The 26,016-nt window shown below is 44.2% G+C and overlaps 1 protein-coding gene across 2 annotated transcripts in view; it reads right to left on the reverse strand.

Moving 5' to 3' along the window:
• Positions 1-5,408: 5,408 nt before the first annotated feature.
• SLC38A12 (solute carrier family 38 member 12) overlaps positions 5,409-26,016 on the reverse strand; it is a 102,210-nt gene continuing 81,602 nt past the window's right edge. For both annotated transcript variants that reach the window (XM_089536804.1, XM_089536796.1), the window contains exon 10: positions 5,409-7,059. In XM_089536804.1, coding sequence (XP_089392930.1) covers positions 6,299-7,059 — 761 coding nt within the window. In that variant the 3' untranslated portion in view covers positions 5,409-6,298. The remainder of the gene's footprint in view (positions 7,060-26,016) is intronic.

Genomic DNA, 26,016 nt, shown 5'->3' on the forward strand with positions numbered 1-26,016 from the left:
GGGCCTCAGCAGCTGCCTTTCTGGCCACTGAGGCCCTGATACCCCGGGGAAAGGGGTGGGTACAGGCCGCCGCTTTTCGGCGGTCTGTAACGCACCATAGTTTTTTTTTAATCCCAAGGTATGAGGGTTGAAAACATGTTAAATGCTTTACAGTTCTTATAAATCATAATATCTATCTATTAAACATAGACTGAGCAGGCTGTGAAGAACTACTTACAAGATTTTGCAAAACTCACTAAGGATGGAACCTGTTTATCATCTTGACCAGGGGTTGGCAATCTACGGCCCGCGGGCCGGATCTGGCCCGGCGAGCCGGCAGGACCGGCCCCAGCCGCTGATTGCCGCCCCCGGTGCTTTTTTCTGGGCCGCCGCCATTTTAGCTTGGGCCCGGTCAGAGGCTGGGAAAGAGGAGGCCTCCAGCGCTGGCAGCCCCCACCGGCTCTTTCCCGGCCCCTGACGGCTCTTTCAGGCCCAAAACACACTTTGCAGAAATAATCCACTTTGAGGCTGCTTTAACTGCCTTAGCTTAGCGCCAAGGAATCCTGGGAATTTTAGTTTATTGTGGCACCACAGCTCTTTGACAGAGGCTAAATGTCTCACAAAACTACAGTTCCCAGAATTCCCTAGCATTGAGCCAGGGCAGTTAAAGCGCTCTCAAACTGGATTATTTCTGCTTCATGTTTTGGACCTCAGAGGGGATTTTTTTGCCTTTGCCATTGTCTTCTCCTGAGGCTGAGAGAGTGTGAGTTGCCTCTATTTTTGTGTGCTTTCAAGTCTTTCCCAACTTAGGGCAACCCTGATTAGCCAGAAGCAGGCCCACAGTTCCCATTAAACATTGTTATTTAATACAGAATTAAGTTTGTTTATTTAACTTTACTTGTTCTTGTTCTTCATTTAGATATTGTATATGTTCCCATTTTGTTTTTTATTTCAAAATATGATGTGTGCAGTGTATGTAGGAATTATTTATTTATATATTTATTTAAATTTTCTAAAAATTATTTAATTATTTTTTTTTTTGGCTTCGGATCCCCAGTTGTCTAATGGACAGCAACCCGGCCCCCGGCTCAAAAAGGTTGCCTACCCCTGATCTTGACATTTGACACTTTGCTACTTCCTTGAGCTCCAGTGTAACAAGAGCAATAATGTAGATGAAATTCAGGCTGCTGCCACACTGCAAAATTAATGCAGTTTGACACTACTTTCCATCCTATGGAATCCTGGGATTTGTAGTTCATTGTGGCACCAGAGCTCTCTGACAGGGAAGGCTAAATATCTCACAAAACTACAAATCCCAGAATTCCATAGCATTGGGCTGAGGCAGTTTGGTGTCAAACTACATTAATTCTGCATTAATGTAGATGCAGCTTAGCTGAGTCTCCCCAAGACCACTTTTTCAAAGTCTGCTACCCTTTCTAAATACTTCTGTCCTTTGAGGGTAGCTCTTTTCCCCTTTTTGGACTTTGAAGTGTTGAATGTCTACTGGTTTAAGCTCTAGTGCCACTTTGATATCAGATTTACAGTCCAGTTCCCTAATAAATCCCTCACTGCACTTTAATTCCTCAGAGGAAAAGGAAGGGCGAGCCTCAGAAAGAGAGAGTAGAAACTGTTTATTTCCCATCGTAAAGATGCCTTTTAATATTTTAACATAAATCATGCTGTGTTTTATGATGATAATAAATTTGCCAGAAGAAACTTCATTTGCTGCCTGAGGCAGTGAAATGATTCAATTTGTTTAGTTTTTAAGCGTACGGAAATGTAATTGAGATGGGTAAGGTACAGCTGTTTTAATTGAGTTTTCAGAGAACACCAAGTGCTATGAGAAGCAGGAGGCTAATACAGAAGGACAGGAGAATGCAAGAGTCACTCCATGAGCCGTTGCCAGCATGGACACCCTCTCTGAATGCCACCCCTCACCCCTACGGCTGCTCTTGCCAACTGATCCGTCAACAGAAACCAATTCAATATCCTCTCCCTTAGTGCATGCAGGAAAAGGCCAAACCACAACAGATGCATAATCGGCATTTATTTCTTTATGCCTTCCTGAAAAATAATTACATACAGGGACAAGCTGAGGACACAGTACAGCCAAGAACCATAGGGAAGAACAGTTACATTATAATATCCAGTGAAAAATACTGTCTCATGTTAAATCAGATCTGGGCAGATACCATACTCAGCTGGGTTCAGCCCTGGATTCCACCCATGTGGCTTTTTGTAACAAACTTAATGAAGTGCATACACACACTTAGATTATTTAATGTTTTAAGGCATTATGAAATAAACGTTAAGGTTTCTCACCTATTGCACTTTCCACCATTAACTGACATAGATTCCTTCACTGCTCCCATACTGCAGGAGCCTTGAAAGTTATTTGTTAGCCTTGTTTAAATATCTGAAGGGGTATATTGAGAATAGAGCAAGCTTGCTTTCTGCAGCTACAAATAATAGGACCCGGAGCAATGGATGCAGGAAAAGAGATTCCCCTAAACATCAGGAAGGCCTTCCTGACAGTAAGAGCTGTTCAACAGTAGAATATGCTGCCTTGGAGAGTGGTGGAGTCTCCTTCTTTGGAGGTCTTTAAACAGAGGCTGCGGTGGGGGTGCTTTGATTGTGAGTTCCTGCAGGGCAGAATGGGGTTGGACTGGGTGGCCCTTGAGGGCTTTCCCAACTCTATGATTCTACTTTGATGCTAACCATTCAAGAGAGGAAAGTGAGCTCTACAAGGCAAGGAAGCAATGGAAAGCATTTCAAAAGCTTTCTCATGCAGAATGGTAAAGTGTGTCCAGAAATCAGAAACAGCTGTAGCAATTTCTCCTTTTATAACCTGTAGAGCAACAATTAACAGGAAACAATATAATTCAAACCCAAAATGCACATAATGCAACACAGGATTTAGCAAAAAGTGGCACAGGAAAAATATCAAAGAACAAAGTAAATTTGAAATGGCAGGAATAGTGACGCTGTCAGTGTCAACATCTTTTTAGTACAAGGCAGCCCATGAGAGAAACTGTGCTTTGATGCATGTCTTCAGACCCTTTCAAGATAGAAAACAGGTCTTCCAGGGAGTTGGAGAAATCTCAGCCTGGGGAAAGAGCGACAGAATAGGCAAAACGGCTGTAAAGCACTGCTGCAGCAGCACAGCAAATAAAATTTCTTTTCTCTCAGAAATCTGGTACTTCTGGTCCATGCTGAGTGTGATAAAATACAATATGACTAACTTCACTTATAAGGAAATGTCTTCCAAACTGAGCTGCACGGAGAAGATCAAAATGTGTGTGAAGAAGAGTAAAAACAAAAACACTTTGTTGACACAAGGTGTATATGAAATGTAGGGATGTTTTATGAAGGCATGCGTGAAGTTTTGAAGAGACAAAAAAATTTTTTTTAAACATGAGAAATTCAATAAATCTTCCACAGGACTGAAGTGAATCTGTACTGCTCAGGGCATCTATGGCCAAAGAAAAGTAGACTGCCACAATGCAATTTTAATTTCTTTACAGTATATGTTTCAGGAATATTTTTTGATGTTAAGATATCAATGCTGATACAATCCTTTTCTGTCTCATATTGCATGAGAACAGATTCAGCCAATATGTGATAGCTCTGTCACAGCCATCTGTGCTCTCTTCCAGCACCAACAGAATCTTACAATAGTTGTGGGAAAGAATGACAAAAAGCAGCAGTCGCTTACACCTATGCAACAATTGTGATGGAACAGCTCCTATTTCAAATCCTCAAATAAGTATATCTGTAATTTTGCTCCCCCACAAACCAAGGCTTTATGCTGTTCCTTAGCAATTGAAACACAGAGAGCTCTCAGTAACGTGGTGTCAAAGAAGCAGCTCTCAGGACTGTAGATGTGAGTCTCCGATGCATCAGCAAGAGCAGCCAAGTATAGCCTTGAGATGGAGAAGAGAAGTTTTACTGTGCAGGAGCAAACTCACTCTAGTCGGCAAACCTCAGCTTTATGTAAAATATCAAGGACATTTGGGTGAGGGACAGACTGCCCAATCGGCACCCGTACACCGCTTGTTGGCGGTATGTACTGCACCTTTATTACCTTTGAGGAGAATTGCATTGCTCTCAGATAAGGAGAAAGGTTTCTGTGGGTTTTTTAAAGCCAAACAAACCTGCAACTCATGCTAATCTGTTTCTGTAGCAAAAGCAATTTAGTTTTGATTACTGTACTTGATAATAATTTTGATTTTAAAAAAAGCAACACTACTGAATTTATCAGCTCCCTTTGCTTCAACGTCAAATTTAATATCACAGCTCTACTAGGCTAGAGAAGGCAAACATAATCCAGGGGGTTGGAAGATGAAATTTAATATAACACAACAAAAGAAAAACCAGCTTAAACATATTTATAGGCAAAGGAGGAGAAAAAAATCAAAACTGTCCTTATATTAAAAACATTTGTGATTCATGACCCCTTCTAAGGTCTCCTAACTGACTTTGACTTCATTACAGAATGTTGGTCATGAGCAGCTTGAGAAATATTCCTTTTGAAAATAGACACTATAGCTTTAAATCCAAATTTTTTCCAGTCATGGATATATTCAGGAGATGGAGTGGAGAACAGGTTTAAAGAGAAAAAAGGCTGTGCAGGAGGAGAATGCAGGAGCACTCCCAAAGCTCTGTAAGGGAAGCTTAAACAGACCATCTACTTGCATGCCTCTTTTAAATATGAGATCTCCACCACCACACACATCTCTAAGACATGACTATAGTAGACTAGAGTTTAAAGGCATAGGTCTGCCAAGGTTGTATGTCCTTGGGCCCCTATGCATAAGGCAGAGGTACAGAACATACGCAGCTGAAGATGAAGGCAGACTCCAACCCTTATGAGCCCTAGCCAGTGAGAGATGTAGTCCAACAAGATCTGGAGGACTACACATTCTTTGATTTAGAGTGAAATGCTAGCAGCTTAGATGGGAGGAGAAAAATCATGGCAAAGTTGTTGAGTTTTTCCCCTCATGCCTTTAACATAGGATGAGGAAAGTGCTCTTTTTGCAGGGAAAGTAGTATTCAATGTTTCCTTGTTTTTGGACACATAGCAAACATTAGTAGGTAATAATCTACATTTAGACTGAAAGCAATTCTTTTAGGAATGTCACCCTTTGCTTCTCTTTGTGGATTTTACTCTCCTTGTTTAAACATCCATACACAATTTTATATTAAGGCAAAGTCAGGGTCTTCCCTTCATGTCTGGAAAACATCCATTTTAAGCCACCAGAAAGAAACCTAGGTGTATTTTGAACATTACCCATACTGGGAATATTTAGCACCTTCAGATCCAAGCATATAGCTAGTGCTGTAGCTGGGCCTGCCAAGCTGTGAAACCACTGTGAAACTGAGGACCATGACAATGCACAGGTTACTTAATAGCATAAAGGAACTGTGGAAGCAGGATTTTCCTTTTATTTTTCATTAAGCAAGGTTTCTGTGCCACTCAAGTCTGTACGTCTTAACAATACATCCTTCTTACCCACACAGTGTATATAAAGAACAAAAGAAAGAAAATCTGAGACTGGAAATGAAGTACAAAAACAACAACAAACAACAGCTTTTAAAAAAAAAATCTGATGGAATTATTCATTTAGACCTGACACAGCATTTTTAAATCTAATTCCAGGGACCACATCATATGCAATAAGGTACATGTGTGTTGGAAAGGCTGTACTGTAACAGAAATGGAAGAAACAATAAAACCTGGAGGGAGGGGGGATAGAAAAAGCATTTATGTGGGATAAAGACTACCACTGAAGCATTACCTTCCACCATTCTACAGTTTAGTGTGTCTTGCATACCATACAACATGATAACAGCTATGAAAACTATTATGTCCACCCTGCTCCTGTTTTGTTTTGTTTCCTGTTATTTAGAAGAAGAGAAAGTCACTTTAGAGAGATAATAAACATGATAAAGATTCATTGCTTGCTTGATCCACTGCTTGCTTTCTTGGCCGACAACAGCAGCACTGGTCTTCTGCATCATTCTTGACGAAGATATGCATATCTGACAGCCTCTGATATATCACAGTACAAGAGAAGATGATGACAGCCTGTAGGTGGCCAGGTCAGTAGGTCAGGTACCAGGCAACTGTAGGCACCTGCTAGAGTGCTCAAGTCCACAACTTTATATAATGAACAGAAAATCTGAATTAAAAAGGGCAGCATTTCACCCAGAATTAATAAAGTGAGCATACTGCTCAAGTAAGTTGATTATTTAACTGTCCTTAATGTTTCAGAAGTCACTTCCAGGTTCTTCTGTAACAAACAGCATTGTTCCATCATCAAAGCTTTGTTTCATTCAAGACAATGTTTGCAGTCACAAACAGAAAGCAAAAAAGACCCCAGAGGAGCACAAATCCTATCCATAAAGTGTGCCGGAAAGGGGACAAATGTTTATTGAGTGTGCCACTTCCAAAGACCAGCTGAGTGTCTTTTCGGCTACAGTATGCTAAGAAGGCAGGGATGATGTACTGGATCCCATTTCCAGCATAGGCCCCAGTGATGCCAACCAACTTTTCCAGATCATGAGTGCAGAAAGCCACAATAATGGGGGGAATCAGTGTGATGACTGGAAAAACAAATCTATCCACTATCCATGGGTAAGTTTCCCCTTCTCGGTGGAAAAGGGTCTTCCAATTGTTTCTCAAAGTTACAGCAATTATAGGGAAGTTGGTACTGATGGTGAAGACTGGAAAGAGGCCTAGGAAATAGCGGATGACGGCATTATTGACAATATCACAGTTTGTGAAGTTGAGTGTGTACATGTCCATGAGTGTCCCATTGCGGAAGCAGTAGATAGCAGTAAATGACAGGAGGCTGTAGAAACCCAGAATTAAGACATAATCCAGAAGGACCAACTTGTTAACATGTTTCTTCTTAGAGATGGGAGTAATTAGGGATGGCAGGGAATGTTGGCACATGAAGGAATAAATGCATACCCCAAAAAGATTGCCAATTCCTGTGAGCTGTGCCAGCGGAGGATGACCTTCCCCATGACCCTTGGTGATGCGGAGGAGTGCTAAAATTATCATGATGACAAATGCTGAAACGACAGAGAAAGACCATGATTAAGTCAGAACATTGGCTAGGCTTACAAAATTATATTTTTCATCTCACCTCTGTGCTGGATCTCTACAGGTCTACAGCCCAAGAAATAAGGAAAAAGCACTTCTCTGTGGAAAACAAGACTGACTATAACAGAGAGATCTATTAAGAGTATTCAGTATGCGCATTCAGTGTTACACTATGCACTAGATTTAGGAGAAGGAAAATCTCATATGAAATTACATATGGTAATCTTTGAAACATTTTAATCTAATCAGCACACTTTCTCTCAGGGGCATTTGCCTCTGAGGAAATGGGCTTGACCCAGTGCAGCTGCTACTTGAGTCTTGAAGGGTGGGGGACATGTTGTCTTTGAACTTAACACCTTCTGTTTACCCAAGGGCCCTCTGTCTCATTCATGTTAGTAAAAAATGCACCGAGAAACTTTTCTAGTACATGTACTGCTTTCACTGAAAGGGCATTTGAAAGATTGCTTCTGGGCAGAACAGAACACACAAAAGACAACATTCATGCCCTTTTGTTTTTGACAGCATTTGTTAGATGTGAGTGGGACTGTATTTTACATAAATGACACCGACAGGAATAGATTCCATAAAATTTAGGGTATGTTTAAAGAACACAGTGACATTGTTTTGCATAAGAAAGCTGCCTGTGGCTAATCTCAATTGGGAGCAAGTCTAGCCAGAGCTGAAAACAAAGTACTGAAAACAGGTCTCCAAATGCCTAAGTTGCATGCAATAAACACACACAACATATCTAATGTGTACTATCATAATAAAAAAAACCACACTTTTTTATTTGCTTGTCAAAAGAAGATTTGCTGTAAGAAGGCCAGGAAGGACTTCTGCCAAATACTAAACAGCAGTGACAGAAACAAAAACAACAAGAACAGTAGAGTTTTACTGAATCGAAAAAAGAAAAGAATGTACAGGGCATCAAATATGCATGACCAATAAGCTGAACATTATGATGAAGGGGACAGAGATCTTCAACCTTTGAAGATTCAGTCCTTTATCACTGCAAGATCCATAATGTTTCCTGAAATTCTAATGAATCAGGTACAGGAATTCAGGATTGTTTTTCACAATCATCCTGCTTCAGATATGTGTATCTTTAAAAACACTAGCTGAGAGCCAGTGAACTAAGCTGTACACAAGGGCCACAGCAGGACTTTGGGGGGGAGGGGGGTATTAAACAGCTGGCTTTTAAGTCACAACAAACAAAAGCAATCTGCAACATGTGGCTTGCAGTGAACAGCACATATCCTCAAACTTTCTTGGGCACGCAGTTCTCTGGGCTTGGCCCATATGAATCACCCCCAGACAAAATTCCATTCTGGTACCAGGAACTATAACAGCATGATCATCATATTAGGAACAGAATCCTTCTGGAAAGCAGTTAATCATATCATAGAGACTCCTCAATGCCACTTTCCCATTCATGATTCAAGCTATACTTTCCATTGATCCCATTGGTACGACTATATGTTAAATACAGTACACCTGCGCCTAGGGTTGCCATAACCCGGCGGCCCCCGTGCCATTCACGGTTTCGGGGGGCCCCTCCCGGTCCCGGTCCGGTTTGGGCCCCCACCCGTGCCTTGTTCCCGGTTTGGGGGCCCGCTCCGGCCATTGCCGCTGCCGCTAATGTGGCTGCTGCGGCGCCAACCCACCTCCTCCTCCGGCTCTGCCTTCCTCCTCTTCCTTGGCGGGCGGCAGAAGCGCCGCCGCCACCTCGCCTGCACTGGGAGGGCTTGCGCGCCGCCCAGGCCTCAGCAGGGGCCAGTGGCAGTGCGCGCGCCTGCCCCATTCCTTCCGCACGCGCGCACGCTTGCCCCACTTTCCTCCCCCCGCACGCGCCTCCCTCACTTTCCTCCCCCCCGCGCGCCTGCCCCGGTTGCTTCCGCGCGCGCGCGCCTGCCCTGCTTCCCTCCACGCGCCAGCCGTCAAAAGGAGGAGGAGGAGGGGGGAGAGGAGGAGGAGGAGGAGGAAGGAGCCGGAGGAAGGGTGCCTGAAGGCCAGGGCAGAATTGGGCCAGAGAAGGAGGATGAGGAGAGCTGAATCAGTGGCCATTAGGTCTGCCTTGGTATTTTGGGGGTTTTAAATTATATTTAAAAATATAAAATACTTATTTTATTTAATTTTTTTAATTTTTATTATTGCTTTTTATTTTTTATTTCATTAATTTTTATTATTGCTTGTTTTTATTTTATTTCATTAATTTTTATTACTGCTTGTTTTTATTTTATTTCATTAATTTTTATTACTGCTTGTTTTTATTTTATTTCATTAATTTTTATTATTGCTTGTTTTTATTTTATTTCATTAATTTTTATTATTGCTTGTTTTTATTTTATTTCATTAATTTTTATTATTGCTTGTTTTTATTTTATTTCATTAATTTTTATTATTGCTTGTTTTTATTTTATATATTTAATTTTATTATTGCTTGTTTTTGTTTTATTTCATTAATTTTTATTATTGCTTGTTTTTGTTTTAATTTATTAATTTTTATTATTGCTTGTTTTTTATTTTATTACATTAATTTTTATTATTAAATATATACACCCCTGCCTTGTTTTTTATTTATTTTTTCATTATTTTTTATTATTAAATATATGCAAGTGCATTTTCTGTGTATTTATGGCACTTTGAATGCAAACAAGTCTGCCTTTCTTGCACAATTATAGTGGTGGGGGTGATGATGATGATGATGATGTTGGTGATATTGATATCAACAAGCCTCTGAGGCACGGCCAATGTAACTTGCTGTGATTTTTACAAACTCATGCGCAGTGAAGAAAAACCACAGTCCCTTGCCCAAGTACACACTTCTGAGAAGTAAAGTTGAACCCGAGGCCAAATACATTTCTGCCATCTGTCTAAGAATAATGCCAAAATGTCCTCCATTTTGATCATGCCTAAAAACATGCATTTATATTAACATTTTTTAAAAAAACCTCAATTTTTTGTGCGTCCTCCATTTTTATAAAAATGTGTCCTACATTTGAAAATGTTGCCCTACATTTGTCCCGGTTTGGAGGTCCTCACTTATGGCAACCCTACCTGCGCCATACGTGGACACACTATATGTGGCTTTCAGCTTATGCTGAAGCCGCGCAACAAAGGAATAATAATAATAAAATAATAAAATTTTTATTTGTATACCGCCCTTCCATCAGATCAGGGCGGTTCACAGCAATTAAAAATACAAACAATAAACATTAAAAACATGCAACAATTACATAAAACGTAAGAATACAAGGCCCCAGGTTAGCCCATCCCATTGCCAGTGCGGCGGGGGGGGGCCTATAGGACATTATTCAGGGAATGCGATCCCAAACAGGTAGGTCTTCAAGTCCCGTCTGAATTGGGCCAGGGAGGTAGCTGAGCGGAGCTCTATGGGCAGCGTGTTCCAAAGGGCCGGGGCGGCGATGGAAAATGTCCTCCTGGTAGTGGAGACAAACCTCGCCCCGGGAACCCTAAGTAATTGCTGCCCAGATGTTCTGAGGGTGCGGGGCGGAATGTATGGGAGAGGCGGTCCTTCAGGTATCCTGGGCCCAAGCCATTTAGGGCTTTATAGGTCATTACCAACACCTTATATTGCGCCCGGAAGCGAATGGGCAGCCAGTGGAGATCTTTTAATACCGGTGTTATATGGCTGGCCCTGGACGTACCAGTGACCAGCCTGGCTGCCATGTTCTGCACCATTTGAAGCTTCCGGGTTTGGTATAAGGGTTGCCCCATGTAGAGTACATTGCAGAAATCCAGTCTCGAGGTTACCAGGGCGTGTACCACAGTTTCAAGGTCCCTCTGGGCCAGGTATGGGCGCAGCTGGCGAATAAGCCGAAGCTGATGACAGGTGCTCTTGACCGTCGCATTCACCTGAGCAGTCAGGCGAAGGGACGAGTCAAGAAGCACCACCAGACTGCGCACGGAGTCCTTCACAGGGAGCGTGACCCCGTTCAGGACAGGTGGAACCACCGCCATTCCTGGGCCAGGGGAACCTATCACGAGTACCTCCGTTTTCTCTGGATTCAGCTTGAGTCGGTTTTCCCTCATCCAGCCCATTACTGACTCCAGACAGGCCACGAGAGGAGAGACGCCATCCTCAGTCACTGCATCAGTCGGAGACATAGAGAAAATTATTTGGGTGTCATCAGCGTACTGATAACCCCGCACCCCATGTCTCCGGATGATCTCTCCCAGCGGTTTCATGTAAATGTTAAATAGCATGGGAGACAGAATGGCTCCTTGAGGGACCCCAGTTTTAAGGGCCCTCTCGTCGGAGCATACGTCTCCCAGCTGCACCATCTGGGACCTCCCGGAGAGGTAGGACCGGAACCACTGGAGAGCAGTGCCCCCGATCCCCACCTCTGCCAGGCGCCCCAGAAGGATACCATGGTCTATGGTATCGAAAGCCGCTGAGATGTCCAAGAGCACCAACAGGGACACGCTTCCCCTGTCGATGCCCAGACGGAGATCATCGACCAAGGCGACCATGGCCGTCTCAACCCCGTAACCCGCCCGAAAGCCAGTTTGAAATGGGTCCAGATAATCCATTTCATCCAAGACGGCCTGAAGCTGGATTGCAACCGCCCTCTCGATCACCTTCCCCAAAAATGGCAGCAGTGAAACTGGCCGATAATTATTATATACCAGGGGGTCGAGGGAGGGCTTTTTTAATAAAGGTTTTACAATGGCCAATTTAAGATCGGATGGAAATTGCCCTTCCCTCAGAGATGTATTAATAATCCGGCGTAACAATAGAGTTACAGCCGGTCCCCCCTGGGCTGCTAACCACGAGGGACAGGGATCGAGAGAGCAGGTTGTCTTCCGAACACTTCCGAGGATCTTGTTCACATCATCGGTACTTACCAACTCAAACCGATCCAGTTTAATAAAGTCCACGGAGGCCCTGGATACCTCTACTCTAGGTTCTGCCTGAATGTCGGCGTTAAGACCTTCGCTTATCCGAGAAGTTTTATCCGCGAAGAAGTTGTTAAATTGGTCGCAGTAGGCCTTAGAAGGTTCAAGGATCTGGTTCAGGGCAGGAGGGAGCTGAGTTAGCTCTCTAACTACCCTGAACAACTCTGCTGGACGCGACTCCGCGGACGCGATACGAGCACCATAGAACGAATTCTTTGCTGCTCGTATCGCCTCTCCGTAGTCCTCTAACAGTTGGGCTAGGAGAGTCTTGTCGTCTAAGCGAAGGTGTTTCCGCCAACGGTACTCTAGCTGTCGCAGCTCCCGCTTCCTTGCCCGGAGATCTTCCGTATACCAGGGCTTGCGTTTGGAAGCGGGTCTGAGAGGGCGCTTGGGAGCGATACTGTGTATAGCCCTCGAGAGACCGGTATTCCAGATACCAGTCAGGGCATCAACAGAATCGCCGTCACTTCCAACCATGTGTCCCTCTAAGGCTTCCTGGAACCTTTTGGGTTCCATTAGCCTTCGAGGGTGGACCATCCTAATAGGTCCACCACCCCCGGGAGGGATCTGGGTAGAGACCTTGATTTTCGCCTCAACCAGGAAATGATCCGTCCATGGCAGGGGGGAAATATTAGTTATTTCCGCCCACGGATTTTCCGCATCAGAACAAAAGACCAAATCGAGAGTATTACCCGCACAATGCGTAGGACCCAAAATCAGCTGGGACAGGCCCATGGCCGCCATGGTATCCATGAATTCGCGAGCTGCACCGGGTGGAACATAGCTGGCCGTGAGGGAGATGTTGAAGTCACCTAGGACAAGGAGCCTGGGTGTCTCCAGCATCAGTTCAGTGACCAGCTGTGTCAGCTCGTTAAGGGAGTCCGTTAGCGCACGGGGTGGCCGATACACCAACAGAATCCCTAGACTGTCCCTCGCCTTTAGGGTCAGGTAAATACACTCGATATAGGACGTCTGTCGGATGTGGTTCCTGGTGAGGGACACGGTGTTCCTATGTATCAAGGCCACACACCCCCCGCCCACCTAACCTGGGCTGGTCCTTCACCGAGAACCCGGCAGGCAGGGCCTGAGCTCACACAGCATCCCCTTCAGGCCCAAGCCAGGTCTCGGTAATGCAAGCCAGATCGCAACTTCGGTCCTCCAACAGATCGTGGAGGATGTGGGTCTTGTTGTTGATCGATCTGGCATTGCACAGGAGCAGCGACAGGGTTTGTGGCACGGTTGGAGTGACCCTCAGGTCCCTTGGGTTGGGAGAGGGACAGGAAGGGGAGATAGATATGAAGCATCGATCTCGCCTTCCCCTGGAACGCAAGTCCCTCCTCCCACCGCCATACCTCCCCCTGCCCCACACAACCTCAATAGGAGCTCCGCTCAAAGTGATGTTATCCCCTTCCTCCCCAGCCCATGCATCCCCCGCGTCCATGACCTCCCCCCCACCTTACACCAGCAGATTAAAGAGCAGAGGTTAGCCACCACAGGCATCCTCTGCTCTAAGCTAACCCACAACCTCCCAAGCCCAGTAAAAACTGCGCAGCTGCGCAACTGCGGAGTCCCGCAACGGAGGCCCTTCAGTCCGTGGGCGGCACTCCCGGGGCGGTGCGCAAATGCGCACCTCCGACACCCCGGGAGGAGGCCGCCCGGCAGAAGCGCGGCTCTGGCTGCGGAGTCCGGCGAGGAGGCGGAGGGGGCGTGGCAGGAAGGTCCGGGCGTCCGGCTTTTAAGCTTGCCGCTCTCACCTGGCGAGCACTCTCCCTGTCTTCCCCCCAGAAGTCTTTAAAGGGCCTGCTCCCCGGCTGCCGCAAAGTGCCAAAACAGCCAACAAAAAGAGTCCCGCAACGGAGGCCCTTCAGTCCGTGGGCGGCACTCCCGGGGCGGTGCGCAGATGCACACCTCCGACACCCCGGGAGGAGGCCGCCCGGCAGAAGCGCGGCTCTGGCTGAGGAGTCCGGCGAGGAGGCGGAGGGGGCGTGGCAGGAAGGTCCGGGCGTCCGGCTTTTAAGCTCGCCGCTCTCACCTGGCGAGCACTCTCCCAGTCTTCCCCCCAGAAGTCTTTAAAGGGCCCGCTCCCCGGCTGCCGCAAAGTGCCAAAACAGCCAACAAAAAGAGTCCCGCAACGGAGGCCCTTCAGTCCGTGGGCGGCACTCCCGGGGCGGTGCGCAGATGCACACCTCCGACACCCCGGGAGGAGGCCGCCCGGCAGAAGCGCGGCTCTGGCTGAGGAGTCCGGCGAGGAGGCGGAGGGGGCGTGGCAGGAAGGTCCGGGCGTCCGGCTTTTAAGCTCGCCGCTCTCACCTGGCGAGCACTCTCCCAGTCTTCCCCCCAGAAGTCTTTAAAGGGCCCGCTCCCCGGCTGCCGCAAAGTGCCAAAACAGCCAACAAAAAGAGTCCCGCAACGGAGGCCCTTCAGTCCGTGGGCGGCACTCCCGGGGCGGTGCGCAGATGCGCACCTCCGACACCCCGGGAGGAGGCCGCCCGGCAGAAGCACGGCTCTGGCTGCAGAGTCCGGCGAGGAGGCGGAGGGGGCGAATGAACGGCGCACGTGCCCATGTTCTGCCGCACCATGAGCACGAGCCCCATTATACTGAATGGGGCTGAAGCGTATGCGTTTTTTGGCTTACATGGGGTGGGTGAGTCTGGAACAGATCCCTTGCGTAAGATAAGGGTCTACTGTATATTATTGCTGTGTGTCCTGCATTAAAACTCTGAATCACAGACCTTTAAAAGTAAAGGGTGGGTTGGGCCAGGGTCCATCTCAGAATGGATAGGGTCTAAGCTTTATAAGTCCTGTTACTAAGATGTATATAGGCTTCCATGTTTAGAATTTATAAACCCAATTACTGGTCATTTTAATTTGGAAAGAGAAACTGCAAACCACAACATGTGTATTATTGGGGGGTGGGGGCTGTTTATAATAAGGAAAATTTAAAAGGGACATTTGTATTACCTTTCCCTCATTAATCAATTTGAGGGTAAGAAACTGAACCCTCAAACTGATTAATGAGATAATTTCAGCACATAAAGCTTAATGTAGATACCTATAGCAGAAAATATTTTAAATTTACCTGTCATGGGAGATACCATGATCGCAAGAGAAATGTTTCTAATGTCCTTAAGAATTCAGAAGTTTCATGTCTTAAATCCAAAGTAGCTTTCAATCTTGACAGTTTTAGTATTTCTGTTTATATCAACTCTAAATAAGCTAACACAAAAGATAGCCAGTCCTGTACTGTATTTTTGAATACCATCAAAGACAGGGATGGGAAGACTTCAGAATTCTAGGATCAACTTCAGTTTTCCCCAACTTGGTTTCCTTTATATGAACTGGACTACAGTTGAATGATGACTATGCTGTATGGAACAATGGGAATTAAAACCTAAAATTTCTAAGGAGTACGAGGTCTAGGAATGCTGATCTACTTATTTTTACCAGAAAATGGAAGTCTATCAAACGGAGGGTATAAAATACTAGCTTAGTCAGACTTATACCTGGTACAATTAAAGATCAATGTATAGATCTTGTTTGATACTGGAAGCTATGCAGAGTCAGCCCTTGTTAGTGCTTGGATGGGAAATCACCAATGAATACCAGGCGCTATATGGTAGAATTCAAAGACATAGCCATGTTAGTCTGTAGAATCAGTACATGAAGACTAACTGAAAGAAAGAAATTGGCAGCATGAGCTTTCGTAGATTTCAGGACCCAAACACAAAGGCCAAAATAAAGCTACTTTGGGTCACTTTGGAGGTCTACAAAAGCTTGTGCTGCTAATTTCTTTCTTTTGGTTATTCTCAAAGGTGCTACAAGACCTCTCCACATACAGGTGCTATATAGGATATTTTAGAAGAAAAACTAGTGAAATCACTTCTGAAGGTTTCGTGCCTAAGAAAACCCTATGAAATGAATGAGGTTGTCACAAGTTGATAGAAAACATGAAGGTGTGCACACCAACACACATGGCTTAGTTTTTAGTTTCATTAATGTTTTTTTCAATACCACAACTGAACACAAGTTCAAGTTCCACATACAAAAATCTTCTTCTTTCCCTCTCTAAAAATGTTCCTTCATTCCAGAGACCTAATTAAAGATGGGGGGAGGATTTCCTTTTGTTCTGGATTGTTGTTAAACAATGGAGAATCTGAAACCCTTAAAGATCAAATGTAAATAATCAAGAGATCTAGATCCTGCCCCAGTCTATCCCTACTGTGGGATCGAATCTAAGAGAAAATATAAAGCTGGTAGTATGTTGAAGTGTACTTCAATCCATTGCTTCCATTCTTTACAGCCATCTATCTACAACTGTTCACGGGTAGACCGGGGGTTTCCAATTGCTAATGTGTATCAGAATCAGAATTGGGCCAATTAATATATTTATACAAGAGAATGGAAGCTAATGGATTCTTCCCACACTGCTCCAGAAGTGTACCAGTGACGGGTACCAGTTAGATGGTTTATTTGGGTTGATGGGGAAAAGCCTTAGGAGCCTCGGGTGCTTGCTTCCTGATCAGAAGGGGGTGCACATACATTTCTCTCACATGCTGCTTTTGATGAGGGTAATGAGAAATCCAAATAAAGGCTTACAGTGCAGAGGTCTCTGGACTGGCCTGACTTCCTAACAGGTAGAAAAGGCAGACCTCAAAGTATACAAGTCTGAATTTAAGACATACCTCATTTTTCCAACCTCAGCAAAAGGACCCTCACTGACCTCTATGAAGATGCAATCTTGACTAACAGAGCAACATAGACTCTCCCTTCCCTATGTTATGCTTTAGCTTTGCATTTCATGAGAAACCTAAGAGTCAAATGGGCACTTAAAATTAATCAGACCAAGCTACGTTCATCCCTCCCATTCATTTATTTCATGCTAAATAATCTAGTTGTGAGCTGTCACTACCCTTCAAAGAGCACTCCTTTACCACTGCTTCATCCTCTTCTCCTGTTACGAAGTAAAGCACTCTTTGACCATCTTCTTACCCTTTTAAATAGTGCACATTAGTGTAAATAATATTTGAGTTCTCATTTACTGCTATTCCTCCAATGATTATCATGTTACAATCTAATGTTATGTTCATCCAAGCATAATATGCTGCCAAAGCATAGTAACTTACGTCAATAAAATTATCTCCACATACTTTGGAGAATTATGTTGTCTCAATACTATTCTCAAATGGTCCAATAAATTATAAAAGGAAATTACATAAATTGGCATCCAATTATTTCTCCATAAAAATGCAAATAAATAAATAAATAAATAAATATTACATTTACAGCAGTAGGAAAAACTAAGATCTTCTAGTTCCAAATTCTTCTCTCTTTCCACCAAATCACAAAGGCTTTCAGAGCACATCACTGTGCAGTAATGTTGTATACACTAGAAGCAGTTAGATATTATTTGCCAGCTTTCCCATTTTGAATGATTTCCTTGCATTATCCATTTTAAGGAACAAAGAACCCTATAAATCAGTTGGTAAGTGCTACTCACATGTCCCTTCCTGCTTCAAAATTTAATATACAAAGACCTGCCAAGTCATCTAGAACCAGCCCAAGAACACTAAATATTCTCAGGAGGGCTGAGGGAGTTGCAAACTTGGATGTTCTGACAGGATCAGGAGAGCAGGAGTGACACAGAAGAGACAGCTCTCAAGAAAGAACAAGCAAGGTAGGTCATTCTTCTCAGAAATGTAAGCACAAGATGTCTAGCTTTCTCATTGTCTTTGGGGAGAAGAGTTTGACTTGTGTTGCCCAGCCCTAGATCTATGATGTAGCACAGCTATATTTAACTGTAAGATCGCTAAACCTTTTCTCTGCTTGAGAAAGAAGCAGTAAATCTCTATCTATACTCATTCAAGGGTGAAGATCTGACCTGTTTTCTTACCAAGATTCCTTATCAGGTATAGGCTATTAATTTAAGCCACTGTCTTCCACAAAAGTGACAGCATGTACCTTAAATAATGTATCCTAGCATCAGTAGCAATCACATGAGAACACATTTTTTCTGGCTTGTAGACCAGTTGGGTCCCTTTTTTCTCACACACTGTACTTATTCATAGACATATCTACTGTTTGATTGCTGGGGGGGGGGGGAGGCACAGGCAAGGACACATTTTTTGATGCACAGTTGTGCTTGTGGGGTCAACTCATTATGGGCCTCTTTAGATACCATGACTTTCCTGGCTGGTGACCAGGAAGTTCACAATACACCACACCATGTGGAAAAAAGCCATATCATCACTTTTTTTGCCTCCTGAACTGGTAGCTGATTTTAGGTTAGTTTAGTTGAAAAGTATTTTCAGCTTAGTCTTCCTGAAGTGAAACTTGTCTTCTGGCTCAGTCAATGTAATTACAGATCGCTGGTAAGCTTGCTAATAAGCACTGTAAATTCTAAAAGTACACCACAGTCAGGCTAATAATGCACTCATGCAGCAGTTACACAAGAGGTTCTCTACCCACCTTTTCAGACAAAACACAATCTGTCTGAACAGAAGAAATCCTATTTGAAGTCTCATTTTTAAGAATGGAAAACCCACTTGCAAAGGAATAATAGTTATGAGGACAGGGTATAATGATCAGCTTTCTCTCCTTCTAAATCAGGTCCAAAAGAGACTGCAGAAATAATCCACTTTTGAGAGCACTTTAACTGCCCTGGCTAGGGAATCCAGGGAATTGTAGTTTATAGTGGCACTAGAGCTCTCTGACAGAGAAGGCTAAATGTCTCACTACAGTTCCCAGAATTCCCTACCACTGAGCCAGGGCAGTTTAAATTGGTAAACAGAATTATTTCTGCAGTGTGCTTTGGATCGCAGTCATTTTTTGAAAGAGGCAATTAATTGCATCATCCCAAACAAGTTTTCACCTGTAACATTTTGTCTCTAGCTTCCAGACATTGAACTATCGCACTCTCACTCTGTGGTTGTTTCTCTTACAGACCCTATAGCCTCAAATTGTCAAAATCTATTTCAGGTGCTATGTCACACCACAAGTCTCTTGAAACCAGCTTTAGTGATTTTAACCTCACCATTTGGGCATTTCAGCCACATGCTGATGGGGCCTAGTTTTCCTGGTCATTCTGCATGGCTAGCAATGATAGCTTTTAAAAAGAAATAAAATTATTTTTGTGAAGGAAGTGAGTTGAATGAATTAAATCACACTGTCATAAATGAAAATGATAACTGATTTTTTTTCACAACAAGTGCCCACTTCTCCATGTGCTAGACTCTTGCAGCTAGAGGCTCATAAGAATAGTATTTTTCTATTTCCAAGAGTGATCTGATCTACAGTGGTACCCCGGGATACGAATGCGCCGCCTTACGAAATTTCCGGGTTACGAAAAAAATCCTTTTAAAAACATTTTTCCGGGTTACGAAGGTTATTTTGGGTTACGAAGAAAAATTTGGTGCTTTTCGGCGCGATTTCACACGGAATCGCGGCTTTCGCTATTAGCGCCTATGGGCATTTCGGCTAGCGAAAGTTTCCGGGTTATGAAAGCGGCGGCGGAACGAATTAATTTCGTAACCCGGGGTACCACTGTACCCTCCCATTTTACCCTTTAAAATAAAGTTTTTCATTTGATGTGTATTGAATTTTCCAAGACACAAGGCACAAAAAACCAAGTGAGGCTTAGTACTTAGGGGGTGTTCCCATTTGCCTATAAAGCGGATCATGATGCGAATTTAGGGGGTATCGTTTCCACTCAAGCCCGAATTCGACCTGCATTGCCCCTGAATCATTCCCATAGAGATTCGAATCTGAATCAGATTATCTCAAATAATTTGAATTATATGCCTATAAAGCGGTTTAAAAAAAACAGTAGGTTTTAAAGTGAATTATTTTTGCTCCCAGGGTCCGATTCACGGTATCTGAATGGGAAAGACAAGGGTGTCTGATTCGGGAACCTGGAGATGGGAGGAGCAGCGCTCAAGGGGCTGGCCTGGGGGTATCACCCTCTTTGTTCTCTTTCTGCATCGCCAGCACCATTTTCTTCCATTCGCATAGCCTTTCCCCCGGTGGATTGCAACCTCCCCTCTGCTCCAAATTCATAGACCGATGTGTGAGGAGAGCCATTGAACACCATTTTAAACTATTCTTTTTTCACCTCTGCCTGAGCGCCTGAGCAGCAGATGGACTTTGCAGTACATGCCTGCTTGATCGCCCCCCAGACAGCCCAGGGAGCAATGGGGGAGGCAAAGGGATTTGGGGGAAATGGAGGCTCCTTCCAGAGGAACTATGGGAAGACACAGGAGAGCCTGGACGCCCAGGGATCTGTGGGGAGGATCGAGCCTTCTCTTCTCTCTTCCCCAAAGAGTCTCTCCCCACTGAACCCCGCTGCCTTCTCCTCCTTGATCCGATTTGACAAGCCTGAGCTTTGGATGCATAGTCTCTACCCACTGAACCCCACTGCCTTCTCCTCCTTGATCCGATTTAGCAAACACACACACACAATTTAGATAGATAGATACCTGTGTGTGTGTGTGTGTGTGTGTGTGTGTGTGTGTATGCATGTGTGTGTGTGTGAGTATTCATATATAAACATGTGTGTGTGTATAAAGATATATCTCTCTCTCTCTCTCTCTCTAGGGATCTGAGGGGGGGATCGCCTTCTCTTCTCTCTTCCCCAAAGAGTCTTTCCCCCCTGAAGCCTGCTGTCTTCTCCTCCTTGATCCGATTTGGCAAACACACACGCGCACTATCTATCTATCTATCTATCTATCTATCTATCTATCTATACACACACATATGTTTATATATGAATACTCACACACACATGCATATACACACACACACACATATATAGGTATATACACATACATATTTGTGTGTGTGTGTGTGAATGCACGTATATATACACATATGAATGTATATTTGTGTGTGTATATATATATATTTCTAAAGTAAATTACAAAGTAACAACTTTTTTAATTTATGAAAAAACCTTCATCTGTAGTTCCAAACCCATTGTAGAAATAATAGTTTGAGACCCCTTAACCTGCCCTGGCTCAGTACTAAGGAATTATGAGGACTGTTGTGTTTGTGAGACATTTATCCTCCTCTGCCAGAGAGTGCTGGTGTCATAATAAACTACCATTCCCAGGATTCCCTAGCACTGAGTTATGGCAGTTAATATGGGGAGACACAGAAGAGGACAAATAAGGCTCCTTCTTGTCCGGGGAGACACAACAGTAGAGCCTCGGATGCAACCGATATCCATTGGCTGCCCCAAACCTCCCCCCCCAAGACTTGTGACATCTGAAGCCTAGGCGCTTGATTGACAGCTTGCAGACACAAATGGGAACGGGGAGCAAATTAATCCACTTTAAAATAAAGCAATTTAAAATAAATGGGAAAGAAAACAGGGTCTAAATGAACCGGGGTAATTTGCCCCTTTTTGTAATGGAAACGATGGGAAAAAATTCAAATTATTCCCGGAACATAATCCGAATCAGAATCGCGCCAATATAATCCGTTTTATCTGCCAAGTGGGAACACCCCCTTAGTAAAATATACATACATACATATATACATTCACCCTCCTCCTGACAGATGTCTTCCTAGGCAAGGGATCCATCATCATGAGGGAGAGAAAGGCAAGGCAGCTCCATCAGGCCTTGCCTGAAAAGAAGAAGGCCCTCCCTTCGTCCACCATCTTGAGGGAGAGAAAGACAAGGCAGCTCCATCAGGCCTTGCCTGAAAAGAAGAAGGCCCTCCCTTCGTCCACCATCTTGAGGGAGAGAAAGGCAAGGCAGCTCCAACAGGCCTTGCCTGAAAAGAAGAAGGCCCTCCCTTCGTCCACCATCTTGAGGGAGAGAAAGGCAAGGCAGCTCCAACAGGCCTTGCCTGAAAAGAAGAAGGCCCTCCCTTCGTCCACCATCTTGAGGGAGAGAAAGGCAAGGCAGCTCCAACAGGCCTTGCCTGAAAAGAAGAAGGCCCTCCCTTCGTCCACCATCTTGAGGGAGAGAAAGGCAAGGCAGCTCCAACAGGCCTTGCCTGAAAAGAAGAAGGCCCTCCCTTCGTCCACCATCTTGAGGGAGAGAAAGGCAAGGCAGCTCCAACAGGCCTTGCCTGAAAAGAAGAAGGCCCTCCCTTCGTCCACCATCTTGAGGGAGAGAAAGGCAAGGCAGCTCCAACAGGCCTTGCCTGAAAAGAAGAAGGCCCTCCCTTCGTCCACCATCTTGAGGGAGAGAAAGGCAAGGCAGCTCCATCAGGCCTTGCCTGAAAAGAAGAAGGCCCTCCCTTCGTCCACCATCTTGAGGGAGAGAAAGGCAAGGCAGCTCCATCAGGCCTTGCCTGAAAAGAAGAAGGCCCTCCCTTCGTCCACCATCTTGAGGGAGAGAAAGGCAAGGCAGCTCCAACAGGCCTTGCCTGAAAAGAAGAAGGCCCTCCCTTCGTCCACCATCTTGAGGGAGAGAAAGGCAAGGCAGCTCCATCAGGCCTTGCCTGAAAAGAAGAAGGCCCTCCCTTCGTCCACCATCTTGAGGGAGAGAAAGGCAAGGCAGCTCCATCAGGCCTTGCCTGAAAAGAAGAAGGCCCTCCCTTCGTCCACCATCTTGAGGGAGAGAAAGGCAAGGCAGCTCCAACAGGCCTTGCCTGAAAAGAAGAAGGCCCTCCCTTCGTCCACCATCTTGAGGGAGAGAAAGGCAAGGCAGCTCCATCAGGCCTTGCCTGAAAAGAAGAAGGCCCTCCCTTCGTCCACCATCTTGAAGGAGAGAAAGGCAAGGCAGCTCCAACAGGCCTTGCCTGAAAAGAAGAAGGCCCTCCCTTCATCCACCATCTTGAGGGAGAGAAAGGCAAGGCAGCTCCAACAGGCCTTGCCTGAAAAGAAGAAGGCCCTCCTTCTGTCCACCATCTGGAAGGAGAGCAAGGCAAGGCAGCTCCAACAGGCCTTGCCTGAAAAGAAGAAGGCCCTCCTTCTGTCCACCATCTGGAAGGAGAGAAAGGCAAGGCAGCTCCAACAGGCCTTGCCTGAAAAGAAGAAGGCCCTCCTTCTGTCCACCATCTGGAAGGAGAGAAAGGCAAGCCAGCTCCAACAGGCCTCCAAGGGAGAGCAGATCTTCTGGACTTTCCCCCTTCCCCACTGCCATTCCCTTCTGCTTTTGTGTCGTGTCTTTTTCTTTTTTTAGATTGTAAGCCTGAGGGCAGGGAAATGTCTAGTTAACAAATTGTAAGCTGCTGTGATAGCCTTGGCTGAAAAGCGGGGTATAAATACATATGTATTATTATTATTAAGTATCATATGCAAGGGATGTAAGAGGACATTCTTTCTCCCTTTGCACTGCTGCAACTGTAGAGTTAAACATTCACATGCAAGATTTATCATCCTGTCCCTCTGAGGCAGCAAGATGAAGACAAAGCTCTGAAACCCAGTTATTTCCAGTGATAAATCAAAATGAAGAGAGGGTGATAGGCTGTAACAGATAGCTCTTGACAGACAAGAAAGGAAACTGGGTTTTCTGGACATGTGTGAAGCCCACTGCTCACCTGTCTTCAGGTTTCTGAGGTAATGAGGCTGAACAAAAAACTCAAATGTTCTGAAAAAATATCTGTTATTCCAGCATTAGTATTCCTACCTGTTTCTGCTCAAATAAAGGTCCAGCATAGCTGAAGAAAACCAGTGGCCAAGAGCTGCCAGGTACACAGGGGAACCAGAAACTTGGAAACATACCAGACATAGAGAAGGTCTCGAAATACTCTTAAACGAAAATGAGAGGTGGAAGCACAAAAGTATGGTTGCTACACCAGCTGAAATTCCAATACTGTTATCTCTGTTTCCACAGATTCAACCATCCATGGCTTGAAAATATTCAAAATTTAAGTGTAAGATACTAAAGCTAGTCTACAACAGGTCTGAGTGGTCTCACTAACATAGGTAAAGTTATTATCTGGTTATGTCCTAGTTCTGGAGAAAAGTGAAATATAATAATAATAATAATAATAATAATAATAATAATAATTATTATTATTATTTATAGCCCGCCCAATCACGAGGAATCCAGGCGAGCTACAACAGTAAAAATACATGGAATACAATATACTTATGTATAAGTCTTGAAATTTTAGTCAAAAAATTGACCCCCAAAAAACTCGATTGATTTATCCACGTGTCAATGTAAATACTGTACCTTAACTCTTATTAAAAAGTGAACCACCCCCAGGTGAAAGGCAAGAGTATAATCCATCCTAGAAGCATTGAATTCCCTGTTTTCTTATCCATCCAGCCTTTAGGGTGAGCACAAACAGTTATGCCTGCTGGAATTTTGTTCTTTGGCATTGCTTTCCTGTGCTTCATTCTTCACATCCCACCTTGAATCCCACTGTGGGAGAAAGGTAGGATATAAATCCCTTGACAAGGAGAGAGTATAACGACCACAGTCATGTCTGTACTGAGCGTGTAATGATACTGTCCTTCAGTATCAAGGGAGCAACCATGTCCTCGAATTCAACCATCCAGAATGAGTGATGGTAACAATCCTTGGTACGGAAGAACAAATGTGTCATCAATGATGCCCAAACATAACGAGTAATACAACTGACCCTCAGTATGGAGGAAGCTCAGTATTGACCGCATGGAGTGGGAGACGATACTAGCATTCGGTATAGAGGGAGTAGCCAAACTCTTCTTAAAGCTTTAGAACACTCTGAAAGAGCCACTGTGCAGGTGCGGGATAGCCTACCTGTATGAATCACAGAGACCATGAAGAACAGCAAAGAAAATACAACACACGTTTTCTGTACCTGACCGCATTCCATTAGTTGTGCAGCAGCAGAACTGAATGGGAGAGATCCCTCTTCAGCATCTCAGAATGAGACTGCCTTTTGTAAAACCTACTTGGAGGAAAGCAGATTCTGCATGCCCAACCCGACCCAGAAGATGCTGATTTTAGAAAAGTGGACAACTCTGCTGCAGAGAACTGTTCTTGTGGCCAGATGTGCAATGAATATGCATGAGCCACTAATACTTAGGGAAAGCCTTGAAGCCTAGGGATATTAAAAATTCCATTTGGGGCAGAAAGATAAGGATATAAAGTTCCACAGGGAACAGAGAAAAGTTTAATTTTGTTTTTTCAAGCTCATTAAGTATCGTTTAAGACTATGATGGAGCTTTTCTGAATGAATCTTGCTGCTCCATATAAGCACAATAGCAGGCATAAGCACAGGGAGACTGACATGATCAGTAGGGATTGAAGCACCATATACTGTACCCTTAAACAGAATCCAGCATTGGTAAATACTAGTCTTCATTCTTTTCTTCTTTTCCTCATTTGTTCATTTCCTGAATAAGAGTTGTTGGGGGATACTCAGGCTTTGCATTGGCCTCACTGTGAAAGCTCATTAAAAGCAACATCTGAGCAGCATCCAATGGCATCTTTTTGCATTGATGTATCATTTTCATAAAATCAATATCCCCTTTCTTACTGAGCTGAGCCAAAATTGACTCAGGGTCTAAGGAAATTTTTTAGACTAAATGCCCACCATCTATTTTGGCAAAGTGAATATATACAACTGTCTCAGTGCTGAATTTCATTTCTAAACATTATTGACAAATCATATCCTGAAACACTGCAACAATTCTAGAGAAAAATTCTGGATGTCTGAAAGCCAACATATTCAGAACCAAGTCTCATATATATGCAAAGACATTCTCAGAGAAATTTGCTCTTTAGCTGTAATCAGCAACAGGGATGAAAATTAAGACCTCTCCTGCTCCAGTAAATTTTTTCTAGTACCTTCTTCAGTGTGACACACATTTCATACCGAGAAGCCTTGATTCACACTAAACAAATGTTGTTGATATGCACAGAACATACCTTAGTTTAGATCTCTAGCCAAATAAACTAAAGCAGATCAGGACATGGGCTCATGCCTCACTATCTTGATAGGAAGGGAGGAATCCTTGCCACACTGCTCTGCTTAGAACATCTAGAACCATTTGTTTAAGCAAGCACTGTGTTAAGAGTTTTGACACATTGCTGGCAGAGCTATCCATCACCACTTGCTGA

This window comes from Sceloporus occidentalis, unplaced genomic scaffold, assembly GCF_023333645.1.
Source record: "Sceloporus occidentalis isolate IW3139 unplaced genomic scaffold, rSceOcc1.0.p SCAF_1, whole genome shotgun sequence".
NCBI lineage: Eukaryota > Metazoa > Chordata > Lepidosauria > Squamata > Phrynosomatidae > Sceloporus > Sceloporus occidentalis.